The following is a 27,492-nucleotide window of genomic DNA, read 5'->3' as shown; positions in this document are numbered from 1 at the left end:
ACAGCCCCCCAAGCAAACAATTCCTCAAATCCAAAGTTATTCCCAGCCCTTGATACCAGTTGATATGATGGTCTTACAGGCATTTATTTTATTTTATCCCCCCTTCCAGGTTTCCCAGACTAAGAGCTAAGAGAGCATTTGGAACCATCAATGGCCCATACATTTTAAGTAGACCCTTAAGTTCCAAGGCTTGGGCAAAATAAATAATGCCAAGGGCAGTCACAAAAATGCTTCCTGTGTGGGGCAACTAGGTGGTGCAGTGGATAGAGCACTGGTCCTGGAGTCAGGAGTACCTGAGTTCAAATCTGACCTCAGACACTTAATAATCATCTAGCTGTGTGGTCTTGGGCAAGCCACTTAACCCCGTTTGCCTTGCAAAAGCCTTAAAATAAAAACTGCTTCCTGTGATATACAAACTATTACAGTGAAACTTCTCACCAGAAAAAAAAAAACTAACCTCACTTAAGAATCACATATGAAACTGAGACAGTGCATGGAATATTTTTTATTGAGATAATAATGTTTTATATCCTATTTCAAGGATTCTTCACTTAAGAATTAGTAGTAAAATCGAGAATATAAAAGTATAATACAAAAGTAATATAGTCATATATACAGTTATATAGTATATAAAATATCAATGAGATTTTTCCATTAATTTATTTAAATTACAAAATTAAAAAATTTTTCTAACCTTTAAATAGATGTTGTACTTGAATTTAGAAGCTCAATATAATTTAAAAGTATCAATAATAGCAGTTTTGTAAGGCCATTACAAAACTACATTAAGCAGTGTATTTTTCCTCCCCTCTGTTTTTATTCTTGTGATATTTAATATAGTCATTGTACAATTCCTTAAATACTTCTCTCACACCAGGCTGTAATGAGGTCCTTAGGAAATGGATGTCCCGTTCAATGCAGAGGTCCAGTATAAGATAAATTCCTTCCTTCAGCAGGTTCTTCACAGCTGGATACAGAGTCACCTAGAAAGAGAAAAACTTTTATTTTTCAAAGTAGAAAACTGGGAAAAGTCAATGCGTGATTTAAAAGAAAATTTACTAAAGACAATATGATCTTAAGTATAGTTTTGCGTACAGTTTAAATTGTTTAATTTTTTAAAAGGGGATGTGGATATGTTTAGAAATTTAGACTGAGTTTTTTAAAAAGAACAATAGAATAATCATCTGGAATTAATTTTCAGAGGACTTGAACTGAGATCACAAAATAAATCTTAAATATTCACCAATAGCAAAAATTATCATAATTTCTAATTGCCAGAAGCACATTTGTCTAAAGTTTTCTACTTTGCCAATCACTACGTAAGTTGTACTCTTTCAGTCAGCTATGGAGCCCTTTTAATAAACAGTACAAAATAATAAATGCGGTAATAAACTGCCAGAAAACTGTTGAATTGAATAATACTTAATAGCCCAAGGGCTGTTTGGTATATACCCCACAAAGTTCAGGTTGAGAGAGGTTGTGCCCTTATTCAGAATTAGGGTTACTTCTTTGGTTCCACTATGAAAACAGGAACTCAGAAATAGGTCCTTGAATTCTAAAACAGAGTATTATAATTTATAAACCAGGTATAATGAATTAGCTTACTACAAGAGGAACAAATGTATGTCATTAATGATATTTTATGCCATAATGAAACTAGAAGACAAAAGGTAGGTGAAGCTAAATGGAAGGACAGCTCCTAGGTTCACCATTTATTTGGTGTCTTCAGGTAATAAAAAAAACATCATTTCATAGGACATTTAGTCACCTAGAATTACAGCATTCATGGTGAACAAAAGGACCACCATGAAGATAATTATAGTTTAGGTCCCTATAGCTTTTGAAGGATTAAAAATAAAGAAATTCTATGAACTACTCAAAAAGACCTTTCAAAGTAAATTAACATATATTTTTATACTTGGTGACTACAATACAAAGCAGGACAAAGGAATGTTAGGGAAAAAGTCTAAAATATGCTGCAGCATGAAGAAAAGGAAGAAACCAAAAGTTTATAGATTATATGTATATTTTTATAGCCACATACAATAATTTTTTTTCTAAGAAGAGAGTTAGGAAATGCTGCACAAAGCACCAAATACCATCTGCAAAACTACATCTTACATAGGAAGCAACTAACTCCTGATTAGATTTCCATCAAATCTGCTGGTTACTGTAAGACAATCAATTTATTTTTTTTCCTTTTTTTTTTAAAAGATTTTTGGCAAGGCAAATGGAGTTAAGTGGCTTACCCAAGGCCACACAGCTAGGTAATTATTAGAGGTCTGATTTGAACCCAGGTACTCCTGACTCCAGGGCTGGTGCTTTATGTACTGCACCACCTAGCCGCCCCAAGACAATCAATTTATAAGAACAAACATCAAAATCAATACCAATCTAGAAAAATAAAAACAAGAAGTTATGAAAGCAATTTTAACAGTTCCAATCTGTCCCCTAATATAAATAAGCTATTGATACAAAAAAATGGATATAGAAATAGACATCAAAACAGACTGTCACTATTTACTAAGGAAGTTTAAATCACCATTATCAGACAAAAGGAGTTTAGAAATTGCCTGTCAACAAATACTTGATAGATAAATGGCAATAAAAAGCAATACTAGTTTGGAAAATAATATTATCTGTAATATTATCTGTAAAATTATCATAACAGAATGAGAACTGGTGGATAGTTGAAAAGGAAAACAAGCTATATCAGATTATACTATAAACTGTTAAGGTGAAAATGGAGAAGTAACAAATGAGAAAAAATATATAACTGCCAAGATTTCTATAATAAACCATTTTCTTCATTACTGAAAGTGGGACTACCACATATGAACTCTTAATATTACATTCTTTGATGTATAAAACCTAAAAGGACTGAATAGAAGGAAGCAGTCAGTACAGGCCAGTTTCTTTCCTCCAACCACCATCATAAACAGCTACTCCAAGGAAGACCTAAAAAGAACCCTGAGCATTTGAAAAAGAAACCTAAGTCAGAGTGGGTCATCTTTCCAATCCCAAATCACAACTCTAACCCATAAAATGAAGAGGAGAAACTGTGGAACAGATTGAGCTAGCTGTGATGTTAAAAAACAAATTGCATCAATAAAAGGTTTTAAAAAATCTACATACTTACCAAGTCAGGGTCTTGATATTTCACTATGGTTATTATTATTAGTGAAATACTAAAAAAAATTAATTTGTTTAGTAGTGCAAAACACTATCTTCCTTTAAAGGACTCCCTGAACAAAATATTTCCCATGTATATGTTAAAAAAGTCAAAAAAGATTTCTTTAAATAACAATGGAACTTTGATTAATAACCCTCTGATTAATAATATCAAGAGACATAAAATAATTGCTAGCTATTATTATTTCCTTTTTTTCCCCCTATCAGCTATTCTGCTTTTGGACTTTTTTTTTAAAACTTCTCCATCATATCTTTCTTCCCCAGGAAATTCTTCATTAGGAAATCTTATTCTTTTTTTTTAAAGGATTTTGCAAGGCAAATAAATGGGGTTAAGTGGCTTGCCCAAGGCCACATGGCTAGGTAATTATTAAGTGTCTGAGCTCAGATTTGAACCCAGGTACTCCTGACTCCAGGGTTGGTGCTTTATCCACTGCACCACCTAGCCACCCCTAGGAAATCTCATCCTTCTGTAAGACTGAATCAGTACTCTGACTGCACCTTCCAACTAGAGGGCAAGGCCAAGGGGTTCATGGGTTCTCACCATTTCCCATCAGTTTCACTGCCCCCAAGTCAAGTATCTTTCCCCTGCTCCTCACAAGCTTCCTTTTAAGCTTCCTTCTGTGTGTTGTCTTCTCCCATTGGATTGTAAGCTCCATGAGGGGAGGGAGCATCTTTCTTTTTATCTAAACAGTATCTACAGCACTTAGCCTAACTGGTACTTAGTAAATGCTTCTTAAATGTTTGTTGATTGTTGATGAATTTGCAAAGTGCTATATAAATATTATGTTCTTTAGTCTACACAACAATCTTAGGAAATAAGTGAAATGATTATCCCATTTTATAGATAAGGAAATTAAATTGAAAAAGGTTAAGTGACTTGCTCAGTCACAGAGCCAGTCAGGGTCACCGGCAGAGTGACCCTTTACAGTTAAGTCTCTGACTTCAAATCAACACTCAGTTCATGATGCCTGTGAACAAGATGTATTTATGCTCCACAAAGTTGTCTGCCACTGTCAGGAAGTGTCCAGTGAAGAGTTCATATGGAGGAAGGCTCCCCTTCCCTGCAAGGGCCTCAAGATCTTCCTATTTAGGTGACATTATGCTGACTACATTAACGCCCACAACACAGCAACAGCTATAAATGAATTCCACAAACACTTGAGAATTCAGCCCATCATCCATATGAAAAAAATCAACCAGATGAAGAATGCCTGTTGTCCAAACTATGATTTTCAGTTGGGAGAAAGCCTACAGAGTTGGTCAATTAATAGATATATCATAATCAGAAAGAAACATGCTGAGCATGGGAAAAAAAACTGAACTTAGGATTATAAAGAGGTTCAATTTATATTGCTCCAAATCTAATGTTACAATGCTACAAATGACACCAAGCCTCTTCCTTCAACAGTGGCCTTTTTTAAAACCAATACTCTTCCATTGAAGCAACAAAGTTGTGAAGCCATCCCACCTCTTTGAGTGCTGTTTTTCAGCCTCCTTTGATGATTCCTCATCCACATCATACCCTCTACCATAGGAGTCTCTCAGGTCTTTTCTTCTACCCCTATACCATTTCACTTGATGATTTCATCACTCCTACGGATTTAATGATCATCTTTATACTGATGATTCTCAAATCTAACACACACACACACACACACACACACACACACACACACACACACACACACCTTTTCTTATTACACTAGTTCCTCAGCTCAAAGGTCACCCTGGTTCATCTGGTTCACAACCCAAAACCTATCCTTGAATCCTCAATACTTCTCATATCTCCCTTCTCCCTTAGCCAATCTGTTGCCAAGACCTATTGATTTCACCTCTGCAATAGTTCTCCTCTTCTCTCCTCTGACACTGTCACCACTGGTGACATTACCTTACTCCTAGACTGCTGGTGGGTATGTCTGCCTCAAGTCTCTCCCCAATTCAAACCACCCACCATCCAGCAATCATCAAAGTCTGACTATATCACTCAATACACTCTAGAGGTTCCTTTTCGCCTCCAGAATCAAATACAAAAATGCTCTATTTAACCTTTATAACATAGCCTCCTCCTATCCTTCCAGTCTTCTTACAGGTCACTCCCAAAGGTACTCTTTGATTCTTGTCTGATCCATGAGTAAGCCTCTCCAATTCTGGACTGCAGGTGTTTCGTTCTGTTTGTACCCCATGTCTAGAATGCTCTCTTTCTCCTTAACTTTGCTTACTGACTTCTCTGGCTTCCTTTAAATCCCAAGTAAAATCTGATCCTGTACTGGAAGCCTTTCCCAACTCCTCTTAATTCTATTGCCTTCCGGCTATTATTTTCCAATGATCCTATAAAGACCTTTCTTTGCATATACTGATTGACATATAGTCTCTCTCCCATTAGATCGTAAGTTCCTTAAGGATGGGGATTGTCTTTTGCTTCTTTTTTGCCTCCCCAATGTTAAGCACAGTGCCTGCCAATTGTAGGTCCTCAATAAATGCTTATTATTTGGGATGGGAAATATCCCAACATCTGAAAAATGGACATTGCAAGTCATCCAAGAGGTAATGGAAAAACTCAATATTATTAAATTGTATGTTAGGCTTTAGCAATTTCATTAAAGTGCTCAATGACTAGATGGGCCCCTATATTAAGAGTTAGGGATGGGGCAGCTAGGTGGTGCAGTGGGAAGAGCACCAGCCCTGGAGTCAGGAGTACCTGAGTTCAAATCCAGCCTCAGACACATAATAATTACTTAGCTTGGGCAAGCCACTTAACCCCACTGCCTTGCAAAAACCAAAAGAGTGAGAGATAACTGATGGCAGTTCCTATGCTGCATGGATACTCAACCATCGAGAAACTTGGACAAAGTTCCTTAGGAAGTTAGGCATTTCTGCTATGTTGGATTTATGGGAGGATATGGATAAAAAGATCTATCACCTGTAGTCCTGGCAGGACTGCTCATATCAGTAAGAGAATATAAACCACTGAATTATCACATTATAAAATATTACACATTCCATAAAAAAATTATAAGATAAGTAGACTCTATACTTTTATGAATATGGGATGAATCCTTAACACCCTGTCCTAGAAATTCTAAATCAGAAGTAACAGGAAGTCATGTCCAACTCCATCTCAGTTATGGCCAAAACTGTCTAAATTCACTACCTAAGGATGGGACAAAAGATGCAGCCTGGTTTAGAAATAAAGTAGAAAACCAACACATTATGGTCCTAGCTTACTAAGCTTTTTCATTTCTCTACCAACTTTAACCTGAACGTTAAATAATAATGAATAGCACTTTTTAAAAGCATTTTTTCCTACATTATCTCATTTGAAGTTAAAAATAGTGAGGAAGACAACAGTACAAGAATTATCATACTCATTTGACAAGAAAACTGCAGTTAAATGACATGCTGCTAGCTAAAACTCCAGACTTCTAGCTTCCAGTGTAGCATTTTCACTACATCATCCTGAGATTTAACTGCAAATTTACATCCACAGTAGGCCAATCCAAAAATCAGAAAGGGAGCTGATGAAATATGCCTGTAATTTTGCTTCAAAATTAGAAAATGCTCTCTGTCATTTTTGACCTGTGCATAAGTGGAATGCAAGTGAGTGTACCTTGCACAAAATAGTTTCTTTAAAAATTCTTTTGAATTGTTGTTGAATCACTAGATAAGTAATAAAAAATCCATAAATAGCTTGAAAATTCTTAGATTAAAAGAACTGAATAAATTATTTATTCTGTAGACTAATAATCTAGAGCAGAAGCTATAAAGCTGAACTAGGGAAAGTAGTTGAAAGTGGCAATAATTTCACTATCTTGCCAACATTACTGCAAGGAAGGATCATTAAAATTTTAATATTCTGTATGTCATGCCTTGCTACTTCTCTGGATTGTGCAAAGTCCTGATTGATTCTCTCACCCTGACCAGCTCTCCACCCCCCAAAAAATTTGAAGAAAAAATTAAAGGAAAGATTTAAACAGCTGCAACTGCTGTCTTGTTTTTAATTACACTTATAAATGTTTTATGGTCTACATGCATAGCAACACTCATCTGGAAAGATTTATGGTTCTCAAGCAGAAAACTCTAATGCATATGGAATTTTCTTCATTACAAAATTAAACAACAAATTAAAGCCCAAATGTGAAATGTGCTGCCAAGGGGGTCTGGAAGCCTGAAGGCTTTGATAACTCCCCAGGCATTCTGGCAGCCTAGATAACAAATTGAGGAGTGAAAGTCAGAAATAAAGAATGAAGCCAAGAAATTGTAGGCTTCTCATGCAAAATATATCCCAGAATAACAGTTAGCAACTCAGAAGTTCAAAATTTTGCTTTTCTCCATTAATTTACCATTAGGTAACTAGGTTTCATCATCTATAAAAAAAAAGGAAGAAAAAATAGCTTTCCTCATAAAAAAAAGCTTGAGTACTAATGACTCAATTACTTAAAAATATTTAGGGCTAAATAAATGCTGAAAAATAATTCTTGGTAAATTTTACTATTGCCCCAGAACTCACTGAAATAACAATAATTTTATGGAATTGCTTTGTGCTATTGCCACATTCACTGCCTATCATTATAACATGTAAAACTACAGTTTCAGTCCCTCTCAGGAATAATCTCACTTGCTGGGGTCAAAGTGGAGCCAGAAAGATGTGAGTTAGGCAGCAGTTAGGTCTTTTTTAGTTTTAGTTTTGTTGGGGTTTTTTTTTGCAAGGCAATGGGGTTAAGTGACTTGCCCAAGACCACACAGCTAGGTAATTATTAAGTGTCTGAGACTGGATTTGAACTCAGGTACTCCTGACTCCAGGGCCAGTGCTCTATCCACTGCGCCACCTAGCCTCCCCCAGTTAGGTCTTTTTAAAACAAGTTTTTTAATTGGTATTTTCTGTTTCTTTCAGCACCAAAGCATCCATGTACCTTTTCCTTTCTCCTTCCCCAAAAATTATTCCACATGACAAATGCTATTTCCTAGGGAGGGGAGGAAAATCAACACAATCAACACACTGAAAAAGTCTGAAAACATGTACAATGCGTAAGATCTGTGGACCTCCCAACTCCAAGGGTATTTCTTCTCATACTTCATTCTAATCCTGCTTAATCTTTAATAATTTTGTTATATTTACTTTTTGATTGTTTGGTGTGCCATTGTTCTATCCATTTTCAAGTCATTGTATTCACCCCCCACATTTCTTACAGCATATAAATATACTACTACATTCATGTACCACAATTTGTTTAAGCCAGTTCCAAATAAATGGGCATCTACTATTTTTTCCTATTTAAAATTTTGGAGGAATTATTCTTAAATAACATTATATTGTTTTTTATATTTTATTTTTGCACTGTTTGAGGTATTAGGACTGTATTTGCTTCATAAAATAATTCTGATAGAGTGCTTTCTTTTTAATTTTTTAAGAATAATTTGTACAGGTACAAACTTTAAAGTTTGACAGAATTTTCTCATATTCCATTGGGATAAGGAACACTTTTCCTTTGGTGATTCCTTCACAATAAGATCTATTTCCTTTTCTGAGGTTGGGTTATTTAAGATGTTTATCTGTTCTTTTGATAGTCTTGGTATTTTATATTTTTCTAAGTATTCCTCAAGATTAAAAGAAATGTAGTAAATGGGAAAACAATTTTTACAACTAGTGTTTCTGACAAAGGACTCATTTTTAAAATATATAGAGAACTGAGTCAAATTTATTAAAAAACAAGCCATTCTCCAATTGATAAATGTTCAAAAGATATGCAAAGGCAATTTACAGAGAGAAAATCAAAGCTATCCATAGTCATATGAAAAACTGCTCCAAATCATTATTGTAATTAGAGAAGTGCAAATTAAAGCATCTCTGAGGTACTACTTCACACCTCTCAGAACAAAAAGGATAGTATCAATATTGGAAGGGATGTGGGAAATCTGGGACACTAATGCATTGTTGGTGGAGCTGTGAACTGATCCACCCTTTCTGGAGAGCAATTTGGTGTTAGGCCCAAAGGGAAATAAAAATGTGCATACCCTTTGATTCAGCAAAACTATGACTGAAGAGATCACGAAAAAGAGTAAAAACATCACTTGTACAAAAGTATTCATAGTAGCTCTATTTGTGGTAGCAAAGAATTGGAAATCAATGGGATGTTCTTCAAGTGGGGAATGGCTGAACAAATTGTAGTATATGTATGTTATGGAACACTATTGTTCCACTAGAAACTAGTGATTTCAGAGAAGCCTAGAAAGACTTGCATGAATTGATGTTGGGCAAAATGAGCAGAATCAGAAGAACACTGTACACCCTAACAGCAACATGGGGGTGATGATCAGCCTTAAAGGACTTTCTCACTCCATCAGTGCAAAAATCAGAAACAATTTTAGGGTATTTGCAAAAGAGAATACCATCTGTATCCAGAGAAAGAATTTAAACAAAGACCAAAGACTATTACCTTCAATTTTTTTTAAAAAATAGTCTTATGTACTACATAATTTTATATCTCTAATATTTTATTTTTTCCTCAAAGATAAGTTTTTTCTCTCAACACATTCGATTTCAATCAATGCATAGCATGGAAACAATGTAAAGATTATCAGATTGCCTTCTGTTGGGGGAGGGGAATGGAGGGGAGGGTGGCGGAAAAAGTGCAAAATTCAAAATCTTATAAAAAAATAGGCAGAAATTACTATTTTTTTATTTTTTCCTCAATTAAAATTTTTAGCATTCATTAACAAAAAAGATTTTGAATTCCAAATTTTTTTCTCCCTTCCTCATCTCTCTTCTTGCTAAGATGGTAAGTAATTTGATATAAGTTACACATACATATTCATCACTGTCTTATGGTTTGTAAAGGAGATATTATTACTATTTCTGCTTTTTTACATTTTTTTACCTCTGTGCCCTAGTACATGGACAATTTTTGTAAAAGTTCCATGTGAGGCTGAAAAATATTTATATTCTTATAAATCAAACAAACACATACACACATACAAAATGTCTCCATATAAATATCACCTAAAATATGTAAAATAATTCTGTTTATTAAAAGTATAGTCATATGTATTAACTTATTTGATATTCACAAATAGCTAATTAAGAAAAGGAAGGATAAGGGGCGGCTAGGTGGCACAGTGGATAGAGCACTGGCCTTGGAGTCAGGAGTACCTGAGTTCAAATCCGGCTTCAGACACTTAATAATTACCTAGCTGTGTGGCCTTGGGCAAGCCACTTAAGCCCCTTGCCTTGCCAAAAAAAAAAAAAGGAAGGATAAACAAAGACCAAAGACTATTACCTTCGATTTAGAAAAAAAAAATTGTTATCTTATTATGTAATTTTGTTATCTCTTATACTTTACTTTTCTTCCTTAAGGATATGATTTTTCTTTCATCATATACAATTTGGATCAATGTATACCATGGAAAAAATGTATAGACTGGCAAATTACCCTCTTGGTTGGGGGGAGGGAAACAAGATTAAGGGAAAAACTGTAAAACTCAAAATCTTTTGAAAAAAAAGGAAAGGTACTTACTACTTGTGTCACCCTGGACATGTGACTTAATCTTGACCACCTCATTTAAAAAAAAAACAGGAAAGGTGGTGGTGATTATTCTCATGCCCTTGGCATGACCTGTGATTTCATTGGTGTAAAGAACTCCCAGGGAAGAAATTCCCTCTATTAAGGCAGCTCACTACCTCCACTAGAATTTAGTCTTAGAGTTGTCTTAGTCTTTGACAGGTTTAATAGGGTCTGTCACAAAGCCACCATGTGTGAGAGAGGCAGGACTTAAACCTAGCTCTCCTGATTCAGGTCAGCTCTCCTATCTACTATGCTTTTTAAAAAAATAAGCATTTATTTACATCATTTATTTTTATATTATCTACCTTTAAAAGTAGAAAAACAGTTCAACAAAACTAACAAACATGTTGAAAAAAAAATCTGACTTTATATACAATGTTTCACATCCACATCCTGCAAAGAATCAAAGGGAAGAGTATTTTCCTATCTCTTCTTTGGGATCAAAGTCAGTTATTATAATTACATACCATTTAGCTTCAATTCTTTTGTTATAGCTTTTTTTTCATTGTTGTTGAAATCACTATGTAAAACTGTCCCATTCTTTTTGCTTTGTTTTGAATTAGTTCATATAAGTCATAATAAGAAAGACAGTTCCTGCCCTCAAGATACATACATTCTAATATAGAAAGACTACAAATAAAAGGAAGCTGAAGTGGAGAGGGTTGAGTGCACTCCTTAAACGTAGGCTGTAACAACAATCAAATGAGAATCTACTCATTTTGGAGGAGAGTATTTCCAATTTGTAGATTCCAAGGCTAGACTGAATTTAAGACAAGCTGGGGGTGTGATAAAAAAAGTCTGAAGTACAGTCAATCATCAGTCTGACACAGGCATGCCCTCAAATCTTAGTTTTATCTCTTCCTATGACTCAGATGCAGCTTCTCCTGACTCTGAGGATGGCTTTCTAGCTATGATGCCAAATTGCCTCCCTACTTCTCACTCTGGTCCTCATCACCTCACTTCAGCAAACATTTAAGTACTTGCTTTGGAAAGAACAGTGTGCCCTCATTTTAGGAGACATAGAGCTTGAGTAAGATACAATGCCCTCATTCAACCTGATGTCTACAAAAACTACATCACAAAATAATACATCAAAAATGCATGGAAAGGGGTGGCTAGGTGGCACAGTGGATAGAGTACCAGCCCTGGAGTCAAGAATACCTGAGTTCAAATCCAGCCTCAGACACTTAATAATTACCTAGTTGTGTGGCCTTAAGCAAGCCACTTTAACCCCATTTGCCTTGCAAAATTCAAAAAAAAAAAAGTGCATAGGAAACATAAAAAAAAACGCTTTTCAATTAGATTCCTGCAGTTATTTAATAATTATTCTCCCTGGCTTCCCATTCTCTTCTTTCTCAATTTATCCTATACAATGCTCACAGATTAATCTTCCTAAAGCACCCTTTTATTGTTTTTTTTCCTTTTCAAGTCAAAAATCTTTACTGACTATCTATATTAATGAATCATGTGATCTCATTGATGTGAGAATTTTTTTTTTATTAGTACAGAATGAAATCCATCTCTGGCTTCTGATCCTGTATAATTCTGGGTCATGTTTTTCCATATGTTTTCTATAAAAGATGTGCTGAAATGTGCTAAATAGTCCTCAAATTCATTACTATTTCATAGATCTCAAAGCAGCATTTAGTTTGTCCACACAGGATGTTCCATAAGTCATTTTTTTTTGCAAGGCAATGGGGTTTAGTGACTTGCCCAAGGTCACACCGTTAGATAATTATTTAGTGGTTGAGGCCAAATTTGAACTCAGGTCCTCCAGACTCCTGGTCTGGTGCTCTATCCATTGCACCACCTAGTTGTCCCATTGTTCCATAAGTCATAATGCAGTTTTAAACTATTAAAATTTAAAACTTCACTAAGACTTTTGAGATGTATAATATCCTTTATTCCTTACGTAACATCTCCCTATTTCATTTTTCATCAAACATTTCCTTTTGGATGTCCCATATAGTATGCACAAAAACCTTGCTTATAATATGCTGCTTCCTACTTACAGCTGCCACATATCTTTTCATTATATCCTAGGTGTTCTAACAGTGTAAATTTTACAAGTTGGAACCATTTAGTATCATCAAGAGAATACTTACATAAAAAGGGCTAAGTTTCATAGCAGGGAGTAGCTTGAAATCCTTAGAAGCTATGTGTTGCTCCTGAAATGCACCTCACTTCCCATCTTTAGTGCTTTTACAAGAGTGATTCCAAGAATGATATACTAATTCAATGTGTTGATCAAACAATTCCATGTCATAATCTGTGATAAAATTTATTCTTCATTCACTTTGTACTTCCTCTGACCATTACTAGTCTAGTCTCTTTAGCAATATCATAGATTAACCTGAGGAGGTCCTACTATTATCCAGGCAAGTCAATACAACCTGCATGATGTCATTTTCAAATAATTTGCTTGGAGAACCTAACTTTCTATAAGCAATTACACTTCCAGATTAATTTTGATTCAATTAATTCTTTGATGGGGGTGGCTAGGTGGTGCAGTGGATAGAGCACTGGCCTTGGAGTCAGGAGTACCTGAGTTCAAATCCGGCCTCAGACAATAATTACCTAGCCGTGTGGCCTTGGGCAAGCCACTTAACCCCACTGCCTTGAAAAAGCTAAAAAAAAAAAAAAAAAAATTAATTCTTTATCCTTGGAGAGTATCTTAAATGAACACATTTCCATGCTTTATGACTGAAATGTTGAACTTATCTCTGTTAACTACTTATTATCATTTGTTGAAGTTATCATCAGTTCCCAACCAGCTGTCTTCCTGGACTTCATTATCTCCAAAAACATCATTTTGTAAGATAAAATCAACTCTCTGAAACTCACATAGAAATTCATTATGTCCCCACACTCAGAAGCCTTTCCTTCCCCATTCTCATTCTCATTTTAGTTTCCTTAAACATGTTTTCTTACCCTATTAGATTGTGAGCTCCTTGAGGGCAGGAACTGTCTTATGTCTTTCTCTACAGGCCAGTGCCCATCATAGAGTAGGATCTTAGCAAATATTCATTCATTCTGCATCTATCTTGAAATCTCATATGATTTTAACATACATACAGCAGATACCATATTGGAATAAAGTCGTTAAGGCTGAGATTTGTTCCACTGAATTAATTAAATGCTTCCTTATTCAACAACAAACACTGTTAGATCTTATCTTCTCTACACTTTTCATAACTCCTCTATACCCATTTTCTTTTCTGTGACTGTGAGAATATAGCCTATAGTAGAAAATCATGCACAATCTTAATTATATTAATTATCTTAAATTCTGTTAGCAATAAAAAGCAGCTCTGGGATGGTCAGAGTTGGTGCCTTTTAAAATGTATTTTTTTAAAAAAAATAGTTTATTCAATCTTTTCATGCATCTTATAATTTTCCCCTCTGTGACATATTAAACCTGGAAAAGAGCAGAAAGGCTCTGCTCCCCAGGGTCAAAGGGGCGGCCTGCCAGAGTGAAAGAACTTCAGCCTCCTGGAGGCAGCCCCAGGGAGCTAGCTGGGAGCCAAGGCTCACAGCAGCAGGTGAGTTTCCTGACCTCCATCCCCAGGGGAGCACCGGGCACAAATTGGGGGAACAGCAGGGGAACCTCTGCCAGAGCAAGCACATGAAGCCCAACCCTCAGGGCACACAGCAAGCAGCGTGGGGTTAAGTGACTTGCCCAAGGTCACACAGCTAGGAAATTATTAAGTGTCTGAGGCTGGATTTAGAGTCAGGTCCTCCTGACTCCGGGGCTGGTGTTCTATCCACTATGCCACCTAGCTGTCCCAATCCAGACTTTTAAAACATGCCATACAGATCTCTTTATCCTAGAAGCTCACTCTGCCCTAGGACTTCACAACTGGAAGCACTTTCTGACTTTTTTGACCTCTCCTACTACTTGTCTGGTTTCTCCAAACACCTCCATTTTAAGGAGGGTGCTCAAGTCAGCCATATTTTCAATCCTCACTTTCACGACTTCCCTCCTGCTTTTCAGCTTCCTCCTATGTTATCTTCATCATTAGAATGCAAAGTACTTGAAGGTAGGAACTATCATGCCTACTGTTAACATTTGTATTCACAGCACTATGCTTGTTGAAGTGACTTGTCAAATGACTTCTATATAGACTTTCCTATTACAACAATTTCATTTATATTCTCATGTTTTTGAGAAAACAACATACTGGGCCTCTGACTGCTCCTTGATATATGGTTATGATATACAGATAAGAAATTTGTAAATTTCTGTTTTGGTAAGGCAATGCGATTGAGTGACTTGCCCAAGGTCACACAGCTAGGTAATTATTAAGTGTCTGAGGCCACATTTGAACTCAGGTCCTCCTGATTCCAGGGCCGGTATAACCATCCACTATGCCACCTAGCTGCCCCCAAAGTTTGTAAATCTTTTATAAAACTTTGGCTGCTTTTTTCATTTCTTAATTCTTAAGTATATTTTCTAAAACATTTCACCTCCTTCCCCAGGTCTACCTTTACAATGTATAAAAGCTTATATATTATGTATAAGTATATTAAACCATATATTAGTTGATTTGGTTTAGAGGAATTGAATGAGTTTTTGATAAAAAATTTCACTAATTCTTCATTTTCTACGATAGTGGCACAAAAGCTAAAATTGCTATCAAGGTCTTATCTGAAATGATGTTTGTTATCCTACATATGATAAAATTAACTCTAGTAACCTATTTAATCACTTCTATAAAGCATCTTTTTCTATTTAGCTGTAATTTCTTTTTTCCTCTAGTTTCATAGGTTGTTGTGAGAATAATTTTACATATAAAATGCTTTCATAAAGGGCAACATGTTAATTAATATTATCCCGATTACTTACTCATTTAAACTTAAGAGTATCAATATGGATGTGGTTTAATTAGTTCTTGGACAAAGTTCATATTTAGATAGCAACAATTAATGTTGTAAATTAATGTTTATACACATTCTAAAAATACTAATATAACACCCTTTCTTTTACATCTTCCACCAGCATCAAAGAAGCAAAAAGCATAGGACAGAAGAAATATTTTTTATCTATTTCGTGGCTTAACATAGTAAAGGAATTCATCATTTAGGAGTCAATATGATGGTGATGATCTACATAATGATCTTGTCTAGTCCTCAGACAGCAGAAAGAATTATCATTAGAACTATAACTGGGGGTGGAGCCAAGATGGCTACATGAAGGGATCGAGTCTTAGGAGCTCTCTGATAAAAACTCATAAACTAAAGACTCTAACTAAACTTTCGAGAGGAGGAACCCACAAAGGGACCCAGTGAGGCAGTTCTCCTACTCAAGGTAACCTGGAAAAGAGCAGAAAGGCCCTGCTCCCCAGAGTCGGAGGGGCGGCCTGCCGGAGGGGTGGCCCACCAGAGCCAAAGAACTTCAGCTTCCCGGAGGCAGCCCCAGCTCACAGCAGCGGGGGAGTCTCCTGAGCTGCACCCCGGGGAGCACCGGGCACAAAGTGGGGGAACAGAGAGGGTCCTCTGCCAGAGCAAGCACGTGGAGCCCAGCCCTCAGGGCACACAGCCAGCAGCCTGGTCTTTCTGCAGCCCAGACCCGGAAACAGAAGCAGGCGGCACTTGTAAGCAGGAGCCCCCAGGGCATGAGCCCGATGAGCTGAGGGAGGGGAGTGAAGAGAGAGAGACTGCAGAGCTCTGTCCTCTGCCTCTGGAACAGGACTCTGGGGCTCTGACCACATTCAGATCCTGATCGCAGTCTAGGCCCCCCTATAGAACAGCAGCGCCCCCCCACCCCAGCCCCGTGGCAGAGGGGGGCGCTTATGGTCATTCACAGACCAGGAGGGAGGACAGAACCTCACACACTGAGACCCTTGTGGGAGTGTCCCAGAAGCTCAGGAAGCACCCCCAAAAGACAGGTTTAGGCTGGGAAAATGAACAAAGAAACAATAGGAAGACCACTGAGAAATATTTTGCAAATGAGCCCAAGAAGGATCAAAATACTCAGTCTGAAGATGAGGAAGCACAAGCTCCTGCATCTAAAGACTCCAAGAAAAAACAGAAATTGGGCTCAGGCTATGATAGAGCTCAAAAAAGACTTTGAAAATCAAATGAGGGAGTTGGAAGAAAAATTGGGAAAAGAAAGGAGAGAGAGATGCAGGAAAAACATGAAAATGAAGTCAGCAGCTTAGTCAAGGAAATCCAAAAAAATGCTGAAGAAAACAGCATGCTAAAAACCAGCTTAGGTCAAATGGATAAAACGGTTCAAAAAGTTATTGAGGAGAAGAATGCTTTAAAAAAGCAAAATTGGCCAGATGGAAAAAGAGATAAGAAAACTCTGAGGAGAACAAATCCTTCAAAGAAAGAATAGAATTCAGGGAGATTGATGAATTTACCAGAAATCAGGAATCAATACTTCAAAACAAAAAAAAAAATGAAAAATTAGAAGAAAATGTGAAATATCTCATTGAAAAACAACTGATATGGAAAACAGACTTAGGAAAGATAATTTAAAAATTATTGGAATACCTGAAAGTCATGATCAGGAAAAGAGCCTTGACATCATTTTCAAAGAATTACTAAGGAAAATTGCCCTGATATTCTAGAAGCAGAGGGCAAAATAGAAATGGAGAGAATCCACCGATCCCCCCAAGAAGAGATCCCAAAAAACCAACCCCCAGGAATATTATAGCCAAGTTCCAGAACTCCCAAGTCAAAGAGAAAATATTACAAGCAGCCAGAAGGACACAGTTCAAATATCGTGGAGCTGCAGTCAGGATCACACAGGACTTAGCAGCAGCTACATTGGAAGCTCATAGGGCTTGGAATACAATATACCGGAAGGCAAAAGAGCTTAGAATGCAGCCAAGAATGAACCACCCAGCAAGGTTGAATGTCCTCTTCCAGGGAAAAAGATGGACTTTCAATGAACCAGGGGAATTTCAAAAGTTCCTTTTGGAATGGCCAGAGCTGAACAGAAGGTTTGATCTTCAGATACAGGACTCAGGTGAAGCATGGAGATTGGAGGAGAGGGGGGAAATATGAGGGACAATGATGATGAACTGCATGTATAGAAAAATGATACTGATAATATTCATATGAACCATCTCAGTTAATAGAGCAGGTAGAGGGAGCTTTTATAGTTGAAGCACAGGAGAAAGCTGAATTCGAAGATAAAATATGGTGTAAAAATGGAGTCAATAAGAAAAAAAAGGGAAATGGAATGGGAGAAAGAAAAAGGAGGGGGGATAGTCCAAGCCATTTCACATAATAAGATTTTTTTTTATTACAATGAGCTATTGCAATGATATGGAAGGGGGGAGGCAAGGGGGAATGAGGGAACCTTTGCTCTCATCAGAGATGGCTAGGAGAAGAAACAGCAAATATACTCAATGGGGTATAGACAACTGGAGTAAGAAGGAGTGGGGAGCAGGGGGAAGGGGTGGGGATGTAAATAAAGGAAGAGAGGATGGACCATGGGGGACAGTGGTCAAATATAACACATTTTCTTTTTTACTTCTTGCAAGGGGCTGGGATTGGAAGGCCTGCCCAGGACCATAGGGCCAGGTAGATTCTGGGCCTAAGGGGTGGTATGGGGGCTCAGGGCTTCTTGGCCCCAGGGCCAGGGATCTGTCTGCTGCGCCACTCAGCGACCCTACAGCAGAGTCAGAATGAAAGGAGAGAGAAAATATAGTACATGGTAGTGGAGAAATAAGAAAGGAGGGAGTTATGATCAGCAATGGCAACGTTGGAAAAATATGGAAGTAACTTTTGTGATGGACTTATCATAAAGAATGTGATCCACTCACGACAGAGTTGATGGTGGTGGAACAAAGACTGAAACACATTTTTTGTTATTATTATTTGGGGGAGGGTGCAGGGCAAGTGGGGCTGGGTGGCCTGCCTGGGGCCACATAGCAGGGTGATCATTGGGTGTCTGGGGCTGGATTCGGACCCAGGTGCTCCTGGCTCAAGGGCCAATGCTCTGTCTGCCACCCAGCCACCCCTACTATTATTACTATTTTATTTTATTTTGGGTCTTTTTTTTTTTTCCCTTCTTTTTGGTTTTTGCAGGGCAGTGGGGATTGGGTGGCTTGCATGTCACATGGCTGGGTGATTATTGGGTTTATGAGGCTGGATATGGACTCAGGTGCTCGTGGCTCCATTGCACCACCTGGCCATACCTACAATTATTACTATTATTTTTTTTAATTTTAATTTTTTTTCTCCCCCCTTTACTTTTTTGCCCAAGCAAGTCTATCTATATTCAATGGGGGGAGGGGTATTTTGTTTACTTGTAAACAAGTATATTTTATTAATGTAAAGAAAAACATTTGTACAAAATGAGAATATAAAATAAATTTTAAAAAAAGACTGAATGGGCTGGCAGAGAATGGCATGTGCCCCAAAACAGGAAGTTCTGATGCCATCTTAGATTGTGGAATCTATCTCACTCTGGAAGTAGAAGAAATATATTTGTTTAGATTTTTCAAGGCAATGGGGTTGAATGGCTTGCTCAAGGCCACATGGCTATATAATTATTGGGTGTCTGAGGTCAGGTTTGGACCCAGGTGCTCCTGACTCCAAGGCCAGTTGCTCTATTCATTGTGTCACCTAGCCACCCCAAGAAATATTTTTTTTAAATGAACTCCCTATAACTGGCCATATGACAGTAAATGTTAAAAGAAAATTTCTTATTTGGAACTATGCCCAAAGGGCAACAAAAATGAGCATACCCTTTGATCCAGCAATAACACTACTGGGTCTATACACGGAAGAGATGATGAAAAAGAGTCAAGATATCACTTGTACAAAAAATATTTACAGCATCCCCGTTTGTGGTGGCAAAGAATTGGAAATCAAGTAAATGTCCTTCAATTGGGGAATGGCTTAGCAAACTGTGGTATATGCATGTCATGGAACACTATTGTTATATTAGAAACCAGGAGGGATGGGAATTCAGGGAAGCCTGGAGGGATTTGCATGAACTGATGCTGAGTGAGATGAGCAGAACCAGAAAAACTGTACACACTATCAGCAACATGGGGCAACAATCCACCTTGATGGACTCGCTCATTCCATCAGTGCAACAATCAGGGACAATTTGGGGCTCTCTGCAGTGGAGAATACCATTTGTATACAGAGAAACAACTGTGGAGTTTGAACAAAGATCAAGGACTACTGGTCCTTTAATTTAGAAAAAAAACTGGTATCTTATTGTCTGATCTTGTTATCTCTTTTACTTTTTGTTTCTTCCTTAAGGATATGATTTCTCTCCTATCACATTCAATTTGGATCAATGTACAACATGGGAACAAAGTAAAGACTGATAGATTGCTTTCTGTGGTGGTGTGGTGGGAGGGAAATAAAATTGGGGGAAAATTGTAAAACTCAAATAAAATCTTTAATAAAAGAAAAAAAAGAACTATAACTGAAGCCTTTTCAAATTGGTACAACTTTTCAGATTTATGCTTTGCTTATATAATCCTAGAAAGCACAGGGTCACCTCTAAGAATGATGGAGTATTAGAAAAGGACTTTGGTGGAAATTTGACATTATCTACTAATAAAGGCCAACCTATTTAGCTTAGCATTAAATACCCTAACCTATCTTTTCAGCATTTTCTCCCACTATCTCCCTTCATAGACCTTCTATTTTATACTAGAGAATATTTCGTTAATCAAAGCATATCTTAAACATTCCTCCCTTCATTCATGCCTTTGTTCACATTCTTCCCTCTGCTTTGATAAATACTTGTTTATATCTCTGAATATGAGAAGTTGGAGAAGAAGAAAGAGGCCATGGGTGTGGAACACTGTTTTACTGTCACATATGGTTAATGGGTTGATTTGTTTGACCAAATTGATTTGTTTTGGAATTTGGGGGGCTTCTTTTGGTTAACCAAAAAATGTCTCATTAAGGGTTAGAATAAATTCTGAATTCAAGGTGATGCAAAGAAAAAACTCAATTTAAACAAAAGAAAAAGACAAATACTTATTAACTGACAAAATCCTTTCCCCATCTCTGTCCCCTAGTTCAACCTCCTCAAGTCTTATCTTTCCTTCAAAGCTCAGATTAATATAACATTGATAATGATCATGATGATGGCAGTGGTTGTAGTGGTGATGATAATATATTCACATTTATATAGTTCTTTAAAGGTTTGCAAAGTACTTTTCTCAGCACAACCCTGAGAGGCAAGTAATGCAAGAATTGTTTTCCACATTTTTACATGAGGAAAATGAGGCTCAAAAAATTTAAATGACTTGCCTATGGGTATACAGTAACTGACAAAGAGGGAAATGATTCATAACTTCAAGTCTAGTCCTCTATACACTACACTATGCTATCTCTCTAAATCACATTGGTTTTTTTTTTTTGTTTGTGACATCAAATCACATTGCTGCTCCATACTGAGAATAAAACACTAGGATCTAGTTCAGACAAACTGCTGTCTAGTCACATCTTCTCATCATGTATTTGTAGAATTGATTTTTGGAAAGCAAATGTAAAGATTTATAATTATCTCTATTAAATTTTAACTTATTAGATCTAACTCAACATTCTAGTCAATCATAATCTCCTAGTGATTCTGTCCCCGATTTTACAGATTAAATAAGGGTGCCATCAATACCTTTATCCAAGTTATTGATTAAGTATGTTAAAAAGAATAGGTCTGGGGCAGCTAGGTGGCACAGTGGATAGAGCACCAGCCCTGAAGTCAGGAGTACCTGAGTTCAAATCTGGCCTCACACTTAATAATTACCTAGCTGTGTGGCCTTGGGCAAGCCACTTAACTCCATTACCCTGCAAAAACTAAAAAAAAAAGAATAGGCCCAAATATGGATCCCTTTTTACTTTACTAGAGATTTCCTTCCATGTTGGACATTAAACCATTAATAGCTACTGTCTGGGTAGAGTCATTATGCACTTCCAAATCTACTTTGTTACCTTCCTATCTAATTTATACCTTCCCATTTTAGACTAGAAGAATAACAGGGTGCTGGTGTCAAATGCAATGCAAAAATCTACAACATTCTCAATATACTAACACTGTCCCAAAAAAGAAATGAATCAATCTAGAATGGACTATACTTGGTGAAATTCCGCTGGCTCTTTATGATCACCATTTCCGTTGCCATCATGATCTCCTTTGCTATCATATTTCCATTGCTATCATATCATTATTTTACTTTAATAATACATTCTAATACTTTGTTAGGAATATATGTCAAGTTTACTGGCATTTAATCTGAAACATTAATGTTTTCATTAAAGAAAAAAAAGTATATTTGCCTTTCTCCATTTTCTTTCTCATGTTCCAAGACCTTTCAAAGATCACTGACAGTGGTTTAGCAATACCACTTGCCAATTCATTTAGTGCCTTCTGATATGGTAACTTGACCTTATCAAAGGAAGCTAGATGCTCTCTTTCTATTGTATTCAATCTGTATAAATCTCAAAGTAAAATATGTATGGATATCTTCCTGAGTCAGAGTTTCAAATTCAAATACAATTGTCATGTTTCTTACAAGTTGGAATTTTGAACACAGGCTTAATGATGGAATGTCCGATGGTGGAGCGGTGAGCAAAGAGTAAAGAAGGGAGTGGAAGTGTGAACAGATGCATGCAAGCAATAGGCACTGGAAAGGGGGAAAAGGGGATCCCAGGAGACTTTTCATTCTAATGAAGCCAAATAAATGGTTTCCAGAAACAATACTATGCTTTTCCTAAGCTATCTTAATATCATTATATGATCGATCAAAACATACCTTTATTCTCCTAAAGACACAGACACTAACTGGTGATATAAAAGGCCTACTGACAATCAGTTATACCAAATATGAAAGTAAAATGGAAACCTGTGTTTATCTTTTTCTACCTCTCTGAAACTTAGTGTCCATTTGTGAAAAGTACCAGGTAAAATAAAGAATTGTAATTCTAAAAATATACATTGCATAAATATCTTTAAAAAAGGGGGTTTAAGTATATCAGTAACCTGACATGAATAAGCAATGTTCTTTAAACCTATCAAATTTCTACTCTTCCCCCTTCCAATAAACTGATCTTTTTTTTTTCCCGAGAGTTTTTAATATAGCAGAAGGAATGGAGGAATTAAAGTCAAGAAAAACCCATGTCCCCAATTCTGATACATCTATTAGTGGTCTGGGCCCCAGTTTCCTGTAAAAGAAAGAGTGATTCCTTGTCTTACTTTTCCTCAAAAATAAGCCCTAGCATGAATTTTTCCAGAATTCTCCTAATATAAGCTCTACCCCCCAAAAAAGCCCAGATAAGCTCATCAGACAGATGCATTTAGTACATCTGTTGCAATTCACAATAGATGATTTGAATTACAAAATAATAATATTAATATATAATCAAATATAAATAAATCTCATTGACATTAATACTTAAAATAAACGATAATGTAAATTATAATTAAGTATCTGTAAATAACCAAGCAAGCACCTTTGGAAAAGAAACAATGTCTACGTGTAAACAGATAAATATGAAATTCATGGCTGAATGATCAACCAGAATACAGACACAATACGTGAATAATGTCTGAACTCGATAATGTCTAGATGGAAAGAAAGCCTCACCTCTAATCATCACTAAGGGTAAGAAAGATAAAACTGAATGTGTTTCAGACATTTATATTCTAGCACCCACAGCTAAAAGGAAGTGGGTCAATTTAATGCTGCCACTTTTCGAGGTGGCCAAAGAGGACTGCTATTCTGGGATTCAGCAGCGCTGGTCTGGGATTCCGACAGTGTTCACCACACTAAAGACACTGAAGAACTTCCTAGCAAAGAGAAGAAAAGATCAAATAATGATTCCCACAGGAATGACTGCCTATCTCCAAACTGTTGATATTGCAATAAGCCATTTAAGGACCATTTGCACATAGAAATCAATGACTACCTAGAAAATAGAATGGAGAAAAATCGGTGTGGAAACTTTGTGAAGCCTAGACTGGACGAGGTTATGACTTGGGTGAAGAATTCATGGAACAATATCTCTGACACCTGTGTTGCAAATGCACTACAAGCAGGTTACATGGACAAGAAGTACTCAATTAAGGAGAGGTCTATTGCTGGACATGAGAGATGGGGGGGCCAATGGTTCTGCAAGAAATGGTCATAAGAAATTCAGGTCTGGAATTAGGGGTTTGGAGAATTATGACAATGTTCCAGAAGAAGATGACATGACTGTATTTGAATACATGTAGATTTCTGTACATGAATAAATGTACATTTTTGAACATTGAAAAAAAAAATTTTTTTTAAAAAATACATCTGAAAATAAGCCCTAATGTGTCTCTGGAGCAAACAAACTTTAAGACTTGGTCTTATTTTGGGAGAAATATGATACCTACTTCATTCACTTGAACATTGTTTGGTTAGTTCAAAGGGAGTATAAATAGCAATTATTTCTGTTCTGGCCAAAAACCCTGAGGGTCTTCCCTCCCAGTTTAATTTTTTTTCTTTTTCAGTAGGCAAACTAGGCCATCTTTTGCCTCATTTCTTACCTAGATTTAAATTCCTGAGTGGATGTTGCCTCAGTTAAACTGAGGCCAAGATCTCCCACTGCATCTGGGATCATCTCCAGTCATCCTCATCTATATCTTGGTCACTGGACTCAGATGACCCTGATGAAGAGAGTGAGACTGATGGCTTTGCCCAGCTCTGTCTCACTTAAATCCAACTCACTTGCAAATTAAGATAGCACCCTCCTGATGTTATTGATCCTCTTCAAGGATGCAGGATAAACAACAACCACCTACCTCCTACGTCTGTGGGAAGCACTTTGAAAACTTTAAAGTATTCCATAAATAATAGCTATTATTATTGTTGTTCATTTACAAAAGTAGCCTTTGAGTCATCTTCCAATGGAAGGTTACAGGTAAAAAAAAACTCTGGATGGATATTTGGTCTTACCTTTTGCAGCTCATTCACATACTGGGCCACCATGAAAGAAGAAAACATTGTAAAGTCTTCAGACTTTGCAGCTATGTGACTATACATTCTTTCTACCAAGCGAGCACATTCCAGTACTGTGGTCAGGTCTTCTGTATTCCCTAGAAATATTAAGACATCACAAAACATTACGGCAAAGTTCTGCATATATCAGTACGTTCTTATTGTCTGATTTTATATATGCACTAATTAACTTAATGTTAATTTAATTTTGGGGATGGGGGGGTGAGGTAGTTGGATTTAAGTCACTTTCCCAGGGTCACACAGCTAGTGTAAAGTGTCTGAGATCAGATTTGAATTTGAATTCTCCTGATCCCAGAGGCAATGTTCTATTCATTGTGCCATCTAGTTGTCCCACTAATGTATTTTTTAGACTGATTACCTAGCCCCCCCTTGAATAAAGAAAAAAATAAAAAGCTAAAAACATGGGTTTCATTTGGAAGTGACTAATAGGGATGAAGTATTAAGACTTTTGAAGGCTGAATCTGTGAGACTATGGCCTAGTCTCCTAAAGAAAAGTAAAAATCTCCATTAGAAATGTGAGTTTGTAAAGCAATGGGGGAAGGGGAAGGGAAGAAAATGGGCATTTCTAGAGCAGCTATTCTATGTCCATGTTTTTTCTCACAAGTAGTAGTTTGTTGATCTTCACAGCAGCTCTGTGAGGCAGAGTGAACAGAACACGGCATTTAATTATTATTTTACAGCTTAGGAAACCGAGGGAAGAGTTAAGGGCCTTGTTCCAGGTCACATAACTAAGAAGTATCTGATGGTGCCTGATCTGAACTCAAGTCTTCCTGGCTGCGAATAGACTCTGGGAAAATTACAGTTTAAGAAAAAAAAAACTGGTTTGTTGATTATCAAATTGACAAGATATTTTAGTGTGCCTTTATTTTCTCTGCTCTTTATTTTCACAACTTTTTTTTTTAGACAGCTATCTGATTCCTAATCAGATTCTGTGAAGAACATGCTTCTACTCCTAAAATCAGAGAAAAGTATGTATGTGTCACCCAGCCCAGGTCTTTGTTAGATATATGAATTCCTTTTACTAAATCCTGAGATCACAAGCTACCAACATTCTTCAAAGAGAGGGAGTTCTTTAAGTACCTCTTCCAAATTCCACCAAGAATGCCAGGGATAGCATGACATCTCACACAGGTGGGTAGGTATCCATCACGTTTCTTTCTCTCCCTATAAAAATCAAAATGACTGTAGGATCTTTCCTGTCATTATTTAAGTTGTTTGAGTTATTTAGCTGTTAGACATACTGTATTCCAAAAAGATCATAAAAAGGGGGAAAGGACCTGCAACATGTAAAAAAAATATTCATAAAAGTTTTTTCTGTGGTGACAAAGAACAGGAAATTGAGGGGATGTCCTTCAATTAGGTAAAGGCTGAATAAATTGAGGTGTACATGAATGAGCCAGGAGCACCCGGGTCCAAATCCAGGAGGTATATGAATGAGATTGAGTACTACTGTTCTGAAAGAAATCAAGACTGGACACACCTCAGAAAAACATGTGAAGACCTGCATGAACTGATGCTGAATGAAATAAGTAGACTCTGGCGAACATTGTACACACTAACAGCTATATCATTAGATGATCAACAATGATAGACTTAGCTCTTCTCAGCTGAACAGTGATCAAAGACAATGCTAAAAGATTTATGATGGAAAATGCCATCCACATCTGGAGAAAGAACTTTGGAGTTTGTATGAAGATTAAATCATGCTATTTTCACTTTTTACAATTTTTTGTTTTTTCTTTCATGTGGCTTTTGACTTTTGTTCTGATTCTTCTTTCACAATATGATTAAAATGATGATATGGCTGACATGATTGTACATGTACAAACTATATCAGATTGACTGGAGAAAGGGGAGAAAAGTTTGGAACTCAAAATCTTACCAAAAAAAATTGAATGTTAAAAATTATCTTTACATGTAACTGAAAAAAAGAAGAAGAGTAAAACCCATGGAGTTTTCATCAAAAATGTACACTCTTTCATACTTTAATAGATCAAATTTACATATGATTGAAAACCTACAAATGGCATTTAAAAAGAAATATATTCAAATTTAGATAAACAAATCTAACTCATCATGACATGGCAGTGATCTTGAATTATCAAACTTAAGTTAACAGAACACAAGTTCTGTTGAGTCTTAGCAGATAGAAATGCTTTTTTTATTTATAAATTGTTTTTTATTAAAGATATTATTTGAGTTTTACAATTTCCCCCCAATCTTACTTCCCTCCCCCCACCCCCCCACAGAAAGCAATCTGTCAGTCTTTACTTTGTTTCCATGTTGTATATTGATCCAAATTGAGTGTGATGAGAGAGAAATCAAGATAGATATGCTTTTAAGAAATCTTTCTATTTATCTTATTTTTAATATATGGAACAAAACAAGTATTTCCATAATATAGTATAATAAAAAAGATGATTACACATGAAATTGCAAATAAAAAAGATGATTACACATGAAACTGCAAATCTATTATGTGTAACTTGCTATTTCTTTTAAATATATAATAAAATTATCATGTAAATTGATTTTTTCCATTTTTTTATTGCCCTAGAGTTGCGTCATTAGACACAAATGTGTTATATGAAAAATCATTTTATATATATTTCTATTCATCAGTTCTTTCTCTGGATGCAGATAGCATCTTCCTTCCTATGTCCTTTGAAGTTAATTTGGGTTTTATAATAGTTGAAACAACTTATTCACTCAAAGTCATTATTAAAACAATATTGCTATTTACTGTGCACAACATTCCCTTGGTTCTA

General features: G+C 36.4%; 1 protein-coding gene across 1 annotated transcript in view; it reads right to left on the bottom strand.

Moving 5' to 3' along the window:
* Positions 1–591: 591 nt before the first annotated feature.
* Positions 592–27,492, bottom strand: part of URB2 (URB2 ribosome biogenesis homolog) — a 58,952-nt gene continuing 32,051 nt past the window's right edge. Inside the window, exons 9-10 of the mRNA XM_074223033.1 lie at positions 24,662–24,801; positions 592–983 (exon numbers count right to left, since the gene is read on the bottom strand). Of these exons, the coding sequence (XP_074079134.1) occupies positions 786–983; positions 24,662–24,801 (338 nt within the window). The 3' untranslated portion in view covers positions 592–785. The remainder of the gene's footprint in view (positions 984–24,661; positions 24,802–27,492) is intronic.

Source organism: Macrotis lagotis, chromosome 2 (assembly GCF_037893015.1).
Source record: "Macrotis lagotis isolate mMagLag1 chromosome 2, bilby.v1.9.chrom.fasta, whole genome shotgun sequence".
Lineage (NCBI taxonomy): Eukaryota > Metazoa > Chordata > Mammalia > Peramelemorphia > Peramelidae > Macrotis > Macrotis lagotis.
The sequence above is the reverse complement of the archived record's forward strand: the minus strand, read 5'-3'. Positions and strand labels throughout refer to the sequence as shown.